Source organism: Coturnix japonica, chromosome 1, assembly GCF_001577835.2.
Source record: "Coturnix japonica isolate 7356 chromosome 1, Coturnix japonica 2.1, whole genome shotgun sequence".
Lineage (NCBI taxonomy): Eukaryota > Metazoa > Chordata > Aves > Galliformes > Phasianidae > Coturnix > Coturnix japonica.
Window position 1 is genome coordinate 157,408,289 of NC_029516.1, and position 17,042 is coordinate 157,425,330.

The 17,042-nt window shown below is 39.8% G+C and overlaps 1 protein-coding gene across 8 annotated transcripts in view; it reads right to left on the bottom strand.

Annotated features, from left to right (window-relative positions):
• The window catches only part of PAN3 (poly(A) specific ribonuclease subunit PAN3), a 71,045-nt gene that overhangs the window by 52,724 nt on the left and 1,279 nt on the right, over positions 1-17,042 (bottom strand). For all 8 annotated transcript variants that reach the window (XR_004305969.1, XR_001552735.2, XM_015852068.2 and 5 more), the window contains exon 2: positions 5,626-5,747. Coding sequence is in view for 6 of the 8 variants with exons in the window: in XM_015852068.2 (XP_015707554.1) it covers positions 5,626-5,747 (122 nt within the window). In the remaining 2 variants the exon portion in view is untranslated. The remainder of the gene's footprint in view (positions 1-5,625; positions 5,748-17,042) is intronic.

Consider the following 17,042-nt stretch of genomic DNA (forward strand, 5'->3'; position numbering starts at 1 on the left):
CAGAAAAGACTGTGTGAAACTGTACTGTTTTAAAAAAGACCCTTAGGTTGAAGTGAATCATTCCTTCATCTAGACATAAGATAATCTGTTGGTTAAAGTTTCCAGTTCAGAACTGCTGCAAGTTAATGTGCCTTTAAAATAAACAAGTATTTTGACAGACTAAGATGACAACATCACTGTATCAATTCTATGTTAAATTGCTATTTTAATAATATGTTTGAGGATTAGACACTTCTCAATATCTCCTTGGTGCAGTATGCTAGCGAAAAAAAAAGAAATATTAAGAAAAAAAATTGCAGCCTTTTCTAAATTCACATCATCTTGCCTCTATCCTGCACTTGGACCAAGACTGTTTCGCTTTTATTTCACTCTACCCAGAAGTATGTAGTTGCAAAATTTTAATCAAGATAGAGGATGAATAAAGCACTAGCATACAGTTAGAGCCAGTTTTACAATCTATGTTACAAGACATATTTTACATTAAAGGGAGTTTTTGCTTCCCACTGTCTGCTCACAATATCACAAATTATTCTCATCACCTTAATACTCTTCTATTGGAATTGTATTTCAGGGTATATTTTTTTGTAATTTTTAGAATAATGTTAGTTCAACTATAATAGACTTCATCCTGCAAAAAAGAATAAGATTGTCACAACCAAACAAGCCATTGTTTAGCTGTCAAATTCTGTGACCTACAAATGGTGACACCTTTTGCTTTTGTTTCTAAGCCATCCTGAACTTGTCTTGGGTAGCAAGCGTATTTGACACCACCTACAGCATATCCCACTGAACTGTTTGAACTAAAACAACTAGATTTCTTCAAAAGGCATTATGTAAACAATCGCATAATTCCATATTTAAGAGTATTTCTATATTTCCACTCAGTCCTCTATAGTTAAAAACTGAAGACGTTTACAAGCCTCTGTACTATACGGAGCGTTTTATTACTCAGTTCTTGGCAGATGCAACAATGGGAACAAAGGCCTTTGTGTTTACTCAGCTGCAAGGCTTTGAAGTGAGGGAGATTTCTACTTCTCAGGCTTTTCAAGAACTCTTAGTGCACCAATATTAGCATGGCAAAAGCAAGATTGATTCTTCTGCATTACACAGCCTTGCCAGCTTAGGTGCTGAAGACTATTACCCCCTCTTTCTTATCTCACTTACAGCTATTACTTGATAAAATGTGCTTTTTTACTTTACATGTAACCTGCAGACCAATGAAAGGCACGTAGTTATAAAGCTCATCATACCAAAACACAGAAAAACACATTTCTGTGAAGCAGCATATGTGAAGACATCTTCTGCTGCTTTATGCTCTTGCAAGCAAGTTATTCAATCAATACGATATCAGAAGTTTTGACAAGGTACTACTAGGCCTATATTCTCCCAGATTATTCACATATCCTTTCATGATCCCAGCATAACACTATTGAGACTCCTTCCCACACCACCTCAATCAGTCCACAGCTAGGAAAGAGGCAGTACTAATGTGGTTGGTTCAGTGGAGCACGAGGGTAAAAGCAGAGTGACTGACCAAGCAGCCAAGCACTACAGGCACTCAGCCAGCTCCTGCCTCCTTGCTACTGGGAGAGCCAAAAGGAATGAGCTGCTTCTTGAGCCACATCTCAGAGTGTCTCTTGGCTGCTTGTAAGCCAAAAGGAAAAAGAACAGCTTTGGGGACAGCATGCAGCCTATGAGCCATGTGCAGAGCAGGCCTGCTCTGTTATTAGAGATGGAGAAAACAGAAAATACACACTATGGTAAGCTGGAAGCCAATACTGCAAATACAGTGTATATAAAAGCACATGCAGATTTAGAGAAGAAAAGACACATGAAACAGAACTGTAAAACAGGAAAATGCAAACCGATGATGACAGGAGACTATTAATCAATATTAAACTTGCTAGAAACAATAGAAGGGACCAACAGGAGGCGATGAAAGGTTGGCATACAATTTTGACAGAAGGCAATGAAAGGCTGGCTAACAGCACATAATTTTGATGCAACAGGAAGAGCAGAAGAATGATGCAAAGAGTTCCTATTTTTAGAAAGGAACTACAAAGAATTAGAACAACGGCCACTTTAAAAGTCCTGCCTCTTCTTAGCAGTTCTCGGGATTCTTACCCTCATCTTTTTTTCCCCTCTGCAAACTGGGTATCATCATCAGCTGCACCGTTACCACTGGTCGAATCTCAATAATAAGTTTCCGGACCTCCTGAAATATTCTTCATGCATCCAAATGAGATCTCAGAGTCAGAAAGATCAGTTCTGAAGAAATATTCATCACTAACTAGCTGTAGTATTTATTCAAAGACTGTATTTCCTCAATTCATCATGATACTGTTTACTTTCATTTTCCTTCCTTGTGCTGCTTACTTAACATTGTTGTACTGCATGCAAGAACATTACTGCAAAATTTGGATAGTAACTTTGCTTGAGGCAGTTTGGCTCTATTACAAATGTGTTACGATAACCACACTGCACACAACCACAGTTGTTTTCATCAAACTTGTTCTATTTGCTTCAGGTAACAAATGCATTCTTAAGATTAATTAGGAATAGCCTTATCAAGTCTTAGACTTATCTATTGAACTCCTGGTAATAACGTTGGAAGGCATTTAGTCTGCATTCCATGCTTTATTCACTATCTCATAGTGAAAGAAAATGAGCGTTACCCACAACAGACCAACTATTATTATCCTCACCAGACTGAGACCAGCTAAGCTACTTCAACCAAGTCTTCTACACAGAGTCACTAACTCCATTCCTCACCTTCCAGTCATATAGGTTAAATTCAAAAATTCTGGTGTCTCTGGCACAGGTAGCATTGCTGTTGTTTGGGTTTTTTTGGTCATCTTTTTCTTCCCATGCCTCCATAAAATGCAGACAGCTTTCTTCTTTATTAAGGAAAGCATTCCTTTACTTTAGAAAGGAAATGTAAACATCAGATACAACAAAAGCAACCTGAAGCAGAATGCCAACTAGTAGCCTTCAAGAAAACAATTTGAATAGCATGCAAAAGTGAGGCATAGAACTATAAGATGCACACTTCACTGACTATTAAATGGATGCTCATCAGGTATACACCATGCAATCTGTGTTCTGAATAAGTCCTCATAATTCTCCTACTGAAAAATTACACAGTGTTAAGGGGAATACATCTCAATATATATACTCAAAGTTGCACTGGCAAACTAAACTGACCCTTTCTTAACGTCTAACCGTACCTTACTAGCATTTCTTATCGTTGCGTATTTATTTGCCTGTTTGTGCTATTTCCCCAGTAAAAAAATAAATAAGCTGAAAAGTTTCCTCATACTGGATCACTGATGTATCTATCCGTGAACTGCACAGATCCATCACAGATGACTAAGTAGCTCAGGGATGGAATAGACACTTTCATCTGCACAAGCAAAGCAGAGGCTAATTAGACATTTTGCAGCAGATTTTTGTTTCAATGACAGGCAGAATGCTAAATTTGCAGTATCTTAGTTTGATTTTAGGGTTCAGAAAAGAACACACACACACAGATCTGTCCTGTTCATATGCTACAGCAACTCAGGTCTGCAACGTGCCACCTTGTTCCTTCATCAGGAACTGTATGCACCTCCCTCACACAAGTCCACTCATCATTCTGTAAGCCTCTCTGCTCTTACACTTTGTGGCTCTGTCCTCCCAGCATCTTTTTTACTCATCTTCAACTCAGTTTCTCTAAGCCCACAGCACGTCTCTCTGCCCTTCCACACCAATTAACCAAGATGCAACTCTTTTTTTTTTTTTTACCAAATACTCTCTTCTGCGCTGCTTCAGTATAAAGCGGATGAAAAGAAAAAGGTAAAGGAAGATCAGCATTCCTGATCAGCATTCAACCAAGGCCTAGATCAGGCCAACACTGTAGCAACAGGAATGAACTCATGTTGGAACATGCCAGTGCAGGCTGTATCTTTGTTAAATTATCTAGCTCCTAGTAAGCCTCCAGTGGGGCTAAATAAACCAGTTTGGAAGGTTTTATCAAGACACCAAATCTGGGCAAATTTGCATAAAGGCAGCAATAGATATATCCTTGATGCAACCACTGATTCATCAGGCTTAAATCCTCTGTTCTAAACTGCAGAGCACTTGTTTCATTGAAATGGAAGTCAGATTTTCCCCTTGCCTTGTTCTCCAGAAAGATGAATGACATGAAAAAATCATAGCAAAGTGAGTAACTTTGGCAGCATGGTCTCAACTCAGAAGCTGACAGATAACCAAAACAGCATTGACAGCTTTACCTATGAAAATAAGAAGTTAAACTACATTACTTAAAAAAAGATCAAACAAATACACATAAGAATGCACTTGTTTAAACTATAGCTTAATGCCTCTCAGCACTTCTTTTTCCAACAATAATGCAATTCACCTCCAGCAGTACTTTTCCTTAGCCTCCAATAGGTAAGAGGCACAGAGAGTTCTTCTGTTTTCTCAAAAAGAAACGCAATGTCTTGGCTATAATATGCCAGGCATTAGCATTTCAAACTTCTGTGAACATTCACATTAGATTCATCATATTTCTAGAAAAAACTATGATTGATTAAAACTTTGTGCTTAGAAAGTTGCTGCAGAATTCACTTTAACAACACAAACAATGACTTGCTACTAAAGGGACAAGATATATCTAGATTCATCAGTGCACTCTGGGATCAGAGGTTAAATATGCTCTCTTTAAATCATGCATCAGTAATATACGTTTCGATAATTTTGCAATTCTGTTGAATGAGAAAAATCCGGTTTTCTTGAAAACATGCAGTAAAAAAAAAAAAAAGGGAACACACCTATTTCCCACCTTTTGCTGAGTTATTTTTCAATCCATAATACACAGCCACAACTGAGATCAAAGTAAGCTCATAAGGAGAGTTTCCTTGATACAAAAGAAGAGAGTTGCTGTCAGGACTCAGTGGGAACTATTTGACTTGCACTCTCTTTCATTTAACAGAAACTAAAGCTAGTTTCTAAACCCTTAAACCCCTGAGTACAGGGAGAAACAACCTTCTCAGCTTTTAAAAGCAATTTTGAGGGAATTACACTACTGCATGTGTTAATTCAATCACTGCTCATTTAGGTTTTAAATCTGACAAACTGCCACCTATACCATAATTCCGCTTCATGGAAACTCTTGTGTCAACATCTGCAGAAGCAGCATAAATAGAAAAACAAAATTTCAGATGACTTGAATATATAAATCAACAACACTGAATGCCACCAGAGACCGTTTATAAGCTCTGTTTTTTTCTTCTTGGCAACTGACTGATTTCAGTTCACACCTTGCTTCAGTGACTTTTGCTTTTTGCAGTATCTCAAAATCTTGTAAAAGATTACCAAATTAGATATGAGATTAAAAAGATCAAGAAACACAGAGTTAACATATGTAGCAACAGCCAAACAGCTGAAATAAGTGCCAATAAAAACAAGATAATTTTAAAACAACAATATAGTTTCATTCCTGTCCACAAAATTAAAGTATACATAGTACACTCTGCAAAATGACATACCAGAGCAATGCACTTTTCCTGACTCATGGACACTTAACACTTCTTGGTGTAATGCCAGCCCAAACTAATGAAACACCACGCAATTCTCTGCTATTACCTGCATCATGGGATACTTGGATTCAGCAGGACTTCCAAATCCATTAACGCCAATGAAGCTGGTGCTAAAGTAAGAATCTGTGAGACTAGCATCAGCTAACCCACCGCCATCAATTCCAGGAACTACAAGAGAAACAAAACAAAAAAAAAGGAAAATAGTTTCAGACAAATGTAGACAATCATTGGTTTATGTGATGACATCTTTTAAAAACATTTGAGGTGTGGAAAGTAAAGCAATAGGAGGTTGGTACTCTGGAGTACTGTGTCCAGGTTTGGAGCCCTCGGTACAAGAAAGACATGGAGATTTTGGAAAGGGTCCAGAGGAGGGACACGATGATCAGGGGGCTGGAGCACCTCCCCTATGAGGACAGGCTGAGGGAGTTGGGTTTGTTCAGCCTGGAGAAGAGAAGGTTGCGGGGTGACCTCATTGCAGCCTTTCAATACCTGAAGGGAACCTACACCCAGGAGGGGAGTAAACTCTTTGAAAGGGCTGACAATAGTAGGACACAGGGAAATGGCTTTAAGTTAAAAGGGAAGATTTAGATTGGATGTTAGAGGGAAGTCCTTCACTAGGAGAGTGGTTAGGCCCTGGAACAGGCTGCCCAGGGAGGTTGTGGATGCCCCGTCCTTGGAGGTGTTCAAGGCCAGGTTGGACGGGGCCCTGGGCAACCTGAACTAGTAAATGTGTATGTTTGGTGGCCCTGCCAGGCAGGGGGGTTGGAACTACATGATCCTTGAGGTCCCTTCCAACCCGGGTCATTCTGTGATTCTGTTGGTAACAGAGTGCTTCAAGCCCATCTTATCAGCAAAACAAACACAGAATGGAAGTGCATAAAAAATTATGAATGCAGATACTAAATGACAGCATACATAGCACAGAGTTACAACATGAATGCAGAGAGGCAGAAACATGACAGATTTTGAAGGAATCTTATAAACAATAACAACAAGGCATGGAACAAAAACAGAAACAAATAAAACTGAAAAATAGATGGTTATTTAATCTATGTTCTTGCATATGCATCTTTAAAATGTACGTATCAAAAGGAGTTTTAAAAGGAATGGACTCGTTCTTTTAAAACATAGCACAGAAGATGTATTTTAAAACACCTCAAGTCCTCTCACACAACATACAAGCACTTCAAAAGCTTCCCGAGCATACTGCCGTTCTCATTATCTTGTACTTCACCAAGCAGCAACTGTCGTATTAGAAGCAACTAAAGATTATTTGGACTGAAATTAAATGTTAAGGATGTAAATGAAGAAATTAATCTCACTAAATTGTGTGTCTGGAAGTAATGGCCCCGACATACATGCAAGCACTGCACTTTGACTGCAAATAAATGAATTTGCCACTGTGAGACTAAGGAGAACAACAAGAGCAGTCATAATTAACACAAAACACTCACGCAGGCATTACTCAGATAACAGAAGACTTTTACAGTTGTATACAAGTTGCAGTTCAAATTAAGCTTCCACAAAAACACCCACAGCAAATTATAAGGACACTAATCTGTATGGCTGGGCCAGCGCAAGCCAACAGACATGAGTAATTGGTAGCTCTAAGGTAGAAAGGCACACATCCAACTCAGAAGAACATCCTGTACCAAACTACCCAACTTAAACTTCTGTGTGGACTTTCAGCCAACCGGTGACACTGAAACAGCTTCCTGCCCTGAATTCTCAAGGGAAATCAGCTGGAATTTTATAGCAGAGCTAATGGCACGCTCCTTATATCCCCTGCAGTCTCACCAGAATGGGAATTTCCACTCCGAAAGAGACTATGTAAACCACAAAGCCATTTCCACAGTACAGGTACACTGAAGAGCAAAAGAACTACAGTCAGAAGAAATCACAGGGAGGACTTGAGGACCAGAACCACAAGGAGCAGCATCCACACTCCAGGCAGATGCACTCAAAGCCTGCAGCTATATGAACTAACCAGCCGGGCTTAACACCAACAGCACCACCAATGAAGAGCTGAACGGGGGGAGAGATCAAAAAAAAAGCACAACACTTCCGTTGCAACACACACAAGCTTTGCAGCCAAAACAAGTTTTTGAAGCATCGCTGCCAAAGTTACAACACTATTTGTATACTCTGAAGAGTTGAAGAATACACCTAAAGGACTCTAAAGATGCTGATTAGAAGTATAACAAGTTTATATATACATATATATTCTCATCTGCCTTAAAACAGTAAAATAAAGCTGTCTCCATCACCCATGGCCTATTTCCTCCTTTTAATTCTGAAGAGCAGACAAACAAACTTCACAACCCCTCCTTCTCCAGCCCTAAAACAAAAAACAAAGATAAAGCCATGGTTCAGGTAAAAAAAGACATACCTTTTTTGAATGTAAATTTTCTAAACGAGGATAAAGAATATAAAAGTTATTACTATTGAACTACTGCATCATGGAAATTAACATGTGCAGAACACCAGTTAGTGTTATCTTACTTTCTCTTTCAGTACCTAACTCATACTATGGAGGACAGCATATTAACACAACTGTTTTCTGGCAAAGGCCTAATATTTTTCTCACAAGAAAGCTGTAATATAGCAAATCCATGTGTAGCAATGGGAAGTTTCATTGTCATGAAGTTATTTAGTGCCCACACTGTTCTTAACTACCTATCTGCCTGCTTTTCAGCCATTACCAAGAACATCTTGACTGTGAAAGACCACAAATAACTTCAATTTTGAGCAATAAGTATCATTTCAAGGTATACTATATGCACTGTCTTCCTTTTCATCTTACAATCCCATCAAAATTCAGATTATATCCAATTTTTAAACAAACTAGAGGAAGTGACTCCTTTAAATAACAGCATCAGTTATGAGATGCTCCAGTCTGTTGAACGCTTAACGAACAGCCAGTTGGCTCAACTGCTCTTTACTACATCAACACAATAAACCATTTAGCTTAATTTCTCCCTTGGACAGATACAGTTAATACACAAAATCATTAGAACTGGAAAAAGGAAAGTAGAAAACCTTCAAGTGAAGATTTTACCATATTCAGCAAAGCAAGTGAAAGGCCCCATTTGCATGAAATAAACCCCACAGCTCTACTGCAGTAATCCAGCAAGCTGCTATAGCTGCTGTCATCCATTATCCAAATAAATCACCGGAGCCAACGCAGGGCAGAAGCAAGCAGGCAGGACCAGCTGCTCTTCTCCTCACCCAGATGCAGTTCCCACAGTGCCAAGCAGCTCAAGCTGCAAACAGCAGCAAGTTTCCTGCAGCAATCCCAAGCTGAGCAATGCGGAAGACGCTGCTGTACAGCATAATGTTGATCTCTAGCGCTGCTCAAATACCAGCAGTATTTGCTACACAAGCCAATCCGTACCACTCCAAGCTGTTTCATACTAAAGTCTAGGCTTTATATTGACATGCAGGATATACCAGATAGAAAAAGCTACTCCAGAACATTTGCCACTGTCTAGCTGTGTGAAGGCCCTCAAGTCCAACGGCATGGTTGTGCAGCCAGCCTCCTTGCAGGGATCCCTCAGACTTCTGTAATGGAGTGCTGATCCACCACTGAATTCTGCTGATGATCCACCTGCTGCACTCCAAGGTGCATTTCAGCTATTTGCCTTCCTACTCTACTAATCCAAATAGTCCAGAAAAACACCTCTAGCAGCAGGACAAAGACCACAAGAATACATTCCACAGGAAAAGCATTGAGAAGTGAGGCTCGATTGAGCAGAGGGCAGAGCTTTCTCAGCAATAGCTCCTACTTTCAACAGAGTTCTTGAGAAGCTGTAACTACTGGCTTGAGCAGAAGCATTCGCTTCCTTAAGGAAGGGAGGAAGAAAATTAATGTTAACAGAAAATGTGCATCTAACATAGGTAAGTAAACCCCTGCCCTGGCTATAAAACCAATCAAGAGCGTTCCCCACTACTCCAGTGCTGCACAAAGGAGGGAAACAGCTGTTACAGCAATGAAAACTAAACAAACACCTAAACAGCAAAGGCAGTTGTACTGGTTTTGGCACTTGGCCTTCTCTATAAGCAGTAGAAAGTGCTTATCTTCCTTCTGCCAAATAGTTGGCAAATCATAAATTCTCCCTTGCTCTTCAAAGACAAAGGCATTGAGAGCATTAAAAGAAAAAGTCACTTGTCATACATAACCTACAGGAGATTTTCAACCAGAAGTCTGTGGACTTCACCAGAAAAGCAGTATGGTACTAAAAACAAAATGGAAAATAGAAGTCCAGAAGTTATTTTATTCTACTAGTTCCTGCATTTGATTTGGCTCTCTGGATCTCTCCTGGCATAAGCACACACTCTGTAACAGTGCTATTAGAATGACAGATATAAATTAGCGAGGTTTGGGTTTTCTTCTTTTTTAAAATCATCAATTATATCTGTAAGTAAATTTGGACAACGATTTAAAGAAAATCTGGGCTTGGCTATTCTTGTCAGAGGAACATGTTTTTGTTTTTTAACAGTACTTTCCACATGTTGAAGTTATATACATTTTCAACAGACCCTTCCTTGGAGAGGAACTACAGCTTCCTTATAAAAGAAGAAAGGTCCATCAGGTGCACCTGAGGAGAAGAGATGGCTGGGGGGGGAGGGGAGGAACAGCAAGAGTTTAGTCTCCTTTCTCAGGTAACATCAAAATATGAAAATAATTATGCAAACTAAGAATCCAATGGTAAAATAAATGCAAACATGTTGGGTAAGCACAAATGAAAACAAGAAGTGGTGTCTAAATTCCATTGATATTAAAGCTAGAAATTATATTCTAGTAATGCTGGGAAAAAATATATGTACATACATACACACACATATATATATTATATATACACACACACACACTGAGAAATTCAGAAGGTACTTTCTACATTTTACACACTCATTATCCAATAACATTTTGCTTGGTGAGTAACACTGCAGCTTAATGTGACAGCTGCAATTAAAAATAAATATCATCTTACATAATTCTTCACCCACAGGATTTTAGCACAAAGTCGGCTTCCCTTCAGATGCAGGCACCAAAGAGCAGGGGGAGTAAAACAGATGGTTATTTTTGCCTTACCTATTTCAAAGTCATATTTTTTACCAGGCACAAAGGATCTCATCACAGCCCAGGTACTTGAGTAGTACTTTAGTGAACTCAACAGGAATGCTTCAGTGGGTTAAACACTGTTTTGTCTTACTAGCATTATCTGAATACTAACACTATCTGAAAACGTGGCACTTCCATTATTTTCATTCCGAACAGTAAGCAAACACTCCACTACCCTGTACTGCTTTTACAACCTTGGCATCAGCACTGATAATCCAGTGAACTGTTCTCAACGTTCTTTACAATAATGGGGTCCAAATACAGGCCCAAAAATGAACAGCCTGAAGACCCCAAAAGATTTTTGTTGACATATTTTTTCAAAACAACTACATGAAGATATCTGTCAGGGTGATAAAACAGATTGAAATAAATCGTTTTGCTACTGACACTGCCTAACAATCTTACTATAATTACCTTATGCTGCAAGAAATGTCTGTATTTGAGGCAGTCCGGATCGGAACTCCCAGAGCAGCCACAATAACAGGCACACTCCACCTCAACACAGCCTGGGTAAGTTTATTCCCATGTTCACTGCACACGTGTATTCAGAGACCAAGCTGTTATCTCAGCTAGATATAAAGCAGCCAAAACTACAGCGCTATACCTCCGGTGGATTTTTAGAGTTAGCTAGCCTAATATTGAGACAAGAACAATAAAACTTTGTATACAAAGCCTAACTATGGCAAGTCACTTAAGACTCAGAAAATTGGTTTAGTGTCCTTGAAGCACTGTGGTGTCAGAGGAACTTCTGTTTCTCCTACTCTGCTTTGTACTGGCACGTTTGTATAGCCAGGTGCTATATGTGCTTACCCTGCTTGTGTACCTCTGGAGCAGATGCCGAGCACTGTATGTAACAGTAAATGCATCTTAGTGACACTGTAGAGAAAGCAACAATATTACCGTTACAACTTGCTACAGCAAGTAGCTTTTTCTGGTCTTATTTTACACCTCTCATCAAACACAACCACATTCCAAATCCAACTGATAACCACTGAAACAGAGTGGACAAAGACACTGTGCACTAACCCCCAGGCATGAGGAGCAAGAAGTAAAAGCACACCACTGGGTTATGCTGCTGTAAATGAAAGTGTGGTCAGAGGGCAGACAGTGCAAACGAACCAACCTGGCTGAAAGACAGACAGGAAGCAAAACAGTTTGGGAAACGCTGCTGTATTTACAAACACTCCCACTAAGTGACGAGATACTCTTGGGTAAGCAAAGGAAAACAGCAATCTTCACCATAAAATTAAATGGCTGGGTTGTCTTTAAAAATAAATAAAGAAATCTTTATCTTATCATAGAAGCATCTGAAAAAGCCTGAGAAAGGCACCATCCTTTCGCTCCATGACAGTCTTTGTACTGCACCTAGAAAAACAGGACTTTCCTTCATGGACTAAGTCCAAAAGCACAGTGATAACATAAACCCAAAATGATACTTCTGAAAAAGAGCCATCAGAAGCACTCTGTTATCGGGAGAAGCAATTCAAGCTAATGTAACCATTTCATATCAAAGCTTTCAAACAAACATTCTTTAATAGCTCTCCCTATTCTTGATGTATTGCATCAAGTTGTTCAATAGATCACTATTTATTTATTTATTCAAAATATAAGTTGAATTTTAACACCCTCCTGGTACCTAAAATTGAGCTTCCTAATATAAAAAACATCTATATGAAATGGATGCAGATGTTCTGAAGTTCTGCCTTGGTTATTTTCAACAGGAGTGGGAAAGAGATGACAAAAAAGAAAGATCTTCCTGCCCATTTCATCAGCACTAGAGCTGAGAGCACCTACCCATGAATGACAGGAGTTTCATGTCTTGTAACCGGTCTGACTACAACTTCTACAGTGCACGTATTTACTAGGACTTCTGTGTTTGAATTGTTTCTGTATCTCAGTTCTCAAAGAAAAGAGTAAAAGGTCACAAGGAAGCAAATAAAACACTACAAATCAGACCTAAACACACAATTATCTTTGAAGATCAGACAAAACAATCACATCATCAGAACTTAACTTCCAAGAGACTGATGGAACACATACAAGCACAGAGCACGATCTAAACCAACTCAGCTTCAATACACAGGGATTCACTACACCATTTTTCTGGCAGAGTAACGTACTACATCATTACTAGAAAACAACAGATAAGGAGAACATCAGCCACATCAGCTTACTACCTAAATCCCTCCACTGACCCCCTTTCCAACAGCTGCCCAAGAGATTTCTTGGACCTCAAGGTCCTGCAGAGCTGCTCCTCCCTATGTTTCTCACCCCAACCTCACTTACCATTTGTCCACTTTTCCCGCAGGAGTCTAAATTTGCTTCTAGGTGGTTCCTTACACAGGGAACTCTTTCTGAGCTGGTCCCCAAGGTCACTATTTTCTGTGCATTCAAATCCTTCCTGCAGGCCCACTCCTACAGTGACACCTACAAAAAATCAGTTATCTAGTAACAGCTGGACAGAAACTAAGTGGGGATGCTCAGTATCTTAAGAAAAAACATCAAAACCTCAAGTTGTTACTGTACATAAGAGCTTTGAGTTCACTCCCACAAGGTCTGTGACTATCCCCCCCACAACGAACACTCCTTTTCATTTTTTACTTTGAAATAAAAAAGCAATTGAAACTGTAACAACTGTTAAGTACTCAGATACCCAACGCACAGTGGGTACTACCAGAAACAAATAATCACCAGTACTCCACAGTATCTGTAATTCCTGGGGAATATTTTGACTGGAATTATTTCTCCCACGGTAAAGAAAACCTTCCAAGTATATAAACAGAGAAAAATCAGTTTCAAACCTAATTAGTAGCATGCTTTTTTTCCCCTGAAAGTTTCATGTGCTAAGATGAACAGCTACCAACCATCCTAAATTCCATTCTCAGAATCATCTCCAACATCTTATAAACACTGAGAGTAAAACAGCATCAAAACTGTATTCTCTACCGGCTCCTGGAAAAGGCATCAGGAAAATCAGAAGATGAAGCATCACTCTAATAAGAAAATTCAGGTAACATGACAACCAATATAGCATCACTTACAAGAAGTACAAACAGCTCTGGAAAAGGAATTCTCAGCTCTGCGCTTCAACTGCAGTAGCTGCTTTCTGTACACAAGCAAAGAAGAGCCAGGGGAAAAGAAGCTGGTCTATTGCATACCATACCATATTTACCTTTAAAGTCTGAGCTAACTGATGGTTTCTTAATACTACAAGCTGCAAATACTCAAACACTACCAGAGATGATGATAAAAATCCATATTTAGAATAATCCTGACTATTGTTTCATTGTGTTAAGAAGCGTAATCCAACAGATTACCTTTAATATCTATTTTCCTGAATGGCTTATCTTCCCATTTTTTCTACGTCCACTATTTCATTTTGTTTAAAGAAGAATGGACTAGTAAAGGCCTACACACATTTAAAAAAATAATTAAAAAAAGAAGAATATACACAAATCTGTCTTTCCACCCCAAACCTAGCCTCCTTATGGATATAACCAAGCCTAAGTCATAATTCTCACCAAGCTAACTGCCAAGTGACTGCACAAGGTTGCTACAGCAGCAGTCAGTATCCACTGTGGCTACCACCAGCCTCAGAACATACAACTTGCAGGGTGAGAAAGTGGCAATTAAGTCAACCCAACACAACTCAAGCCTCCATCCTTCTTTCCCTCTTCTCACGGGCAGACAACAAAGCCTGGACTGCCAGACTTTCTCTGTGGAGAAAAGCGAAGTGGCACTGTTGGTGGACGTATATCAGGCACATTATAGAAATAGTGATCTGTTTTAAAATCAGGTTTCCTTGATGAAGGATTTTTGTACAGAATAAGGCTTGAAAGCCCAAGAAAGAGCCAGCAGCAGCACTGTGTCCATGGTCAGCTCCTCAAGTCCCCAGGCCAGCAGCACTGGCTCTGCTGTCACAGAGCTCAGCACCAGGTAAACAGGAGCACTGGCAGCAGCCACCACCTATCCTATGTTTTATGGCAAAATTTACAACTGGATTTTAACATAACGACACTTTTCTTTAGACAGTCCCTCGAGCATCAGCACGCAGTAATGCAGGCGCTGAACTGCTCCTTACAGAGCTCGTAAAGGTTCAAACAGAACAGAGAGCAGACATGAGTGTTTCTCACACTATCATGCATCTCATCTGCCCTTTCCTGAGCTGCACCTTAAAACCCTATCAGTCGTATCTTTCCCCCAAAACACTAAGAAACACTAATTCCCACATCACTGCTCCTTCTGCAGTCTTCCCAGGCAAGTCACCACTGCTGCTCCACCTGCCAATTGGGCTGACACCTGGTACTTGTGTCCATTAAAAGACCACTGCATGCAGGTCTTGGCCACTAACAAATCTTGAAGAAACCTTTTTCCAACACCTTCTTTTGTTCCTTTATATCTACGATAAAAGTCCTACATGAAAAGGTTTTTGTTTAAAAAACAAGCAAACAAAACCAACACACCTCCAGGCAGGTAATCACAAGCTCTGCTTCTTATTTCACAGCTGACCAACTGCACACCTCACATGGAAGACTGAGCAATCACAGTGCTCTGAATATCTGTCATGGCTTTGTACTCCAAATGCTGTGGGGCTGCGGATGCCACCTTCTGAAAGTGGATGGAGTTTAATAGCACTGGTACTCTTGCTCCCCAAGAACAGAAGAAGCCAAAGTAGTCAGGCTAAATGCACACTGAGCCCACCAACTCAGCACTGAGGCTGGACAGCAGTGACTGAGCAGATGAGAGCACAAGCTTGAGGCATGGATAAGGCAAAGTTTCCCACAAGGCTCTAAACATAGGGGTGAGGATGATGAGTTTGACTCAGAAATGAATTTTGTGTTGTTGAATTTAATAACTTCAAACAGAGCTTCCTTCCAATAGTATCCGATGACTTTCTGACCTCCTGTCAGATGTCAGTATCTAAAACATCTCTGGCATAGAACAGTTTAACCACACGTTGTGTGAAGAAATATCTGTTGGTTAGCTCTGAGCACGTCACCTGCTTGTTTCACTCGATAGCCTGGTACTGAAATATTTCTCATCTTCTCACTGCTCTCCTTATCACTCAATGTCCCCATCACCTATGTTGTGAAAATAAGTCAGTACTTGGGGAACCCTCATGATTACCACAGAAAAACCTATAAGTAAATTAATAATCCTGTACTCAAAGCAGGATTAGAGTAACACGCATGGTAGAATGAGGCACTGACCCACTTTTAATAATAAATAGGACTACGCAGTTAATTACTCAATGAGCATTATCTGCTCCATGCACTGAATGAGGCTGGGGTCCAGTAAGAAAGAAAGAAGTCAGCACACACACATATGTTACTAGAGACTGCCACAATGCTTCTGCATTAGGGAAGATGGACAACGGGACCATATAGGCAGGCTACCTTAGGGCACTTTCTAATTTCATATTCTCCACTTCAGAACTTCAGGGTTAAATGAAACTTTGTATACTGCTTTTCACATCCGTTTCTAAAACAGCTTTCATTCCATCCACTTGGAAATCATACTGGTGACACAGCAAGACATTGACAAGGTAAGAATTTTAGACATTAGCTTTCAGGACCTATACAGATCAACTCCAGATTTTGAACAAATATCCTCATGAAATCAAGCCAAAAAGCCCAGAGGCAAGACTGGGCCCACTCCATGGTTCTTCACCTTTCATTGCTCTCTCCCTCCTTGATTCCCTTGCTCTTACCCCAGCCAGACCACTTCATACAAGACATCCATCTACCAGCTCAAACTTTTGCCTCCTGTAACTTCATGTGAGGAGGCTCCCCCAGCATGGAATTGCTGATAACGTTGGAGGGGTCCATTCTCGCTGCACTCACGTCAGCAGCAACTGCAGACAGCTCTACAGAGCCTTAAACCTCTGATGGGCTGAAACATATTCAATCCAAGCATGATTTCCAAACAATTTAACTACTCAGCAACATCAATCACTGAGCACACAAGTTCTATTTCTCTTCTTAGATTTAGGGCTTAAATTGTAGAGTTCTTCTGTACGCGAACAAATAATGAATATCCTTCATATGGAAGCTTTAATCCCTGTGTCAGCTCTGCATCCTCTCCCCAAGCTTGAAATCACTAGCTTAGATTTTAATCTACATAAAAAGAAATCATTTTTAAAAGTGTACTCCACACCTAATTCCATTCAAAAGAGAAACAGAGACAGAACCACCAGTGAATCTTTCCCATCCGCTCGTATATTAGAAAAGCAACAGACTTCAGTTCAAACAACTGAAGTTTGATAGAACGATCAACGACTAGAGATGGTATCTTTTAATAGAAAGCACTGAGCAATTCTATGTTTCAGGGTCCTCCTGAAA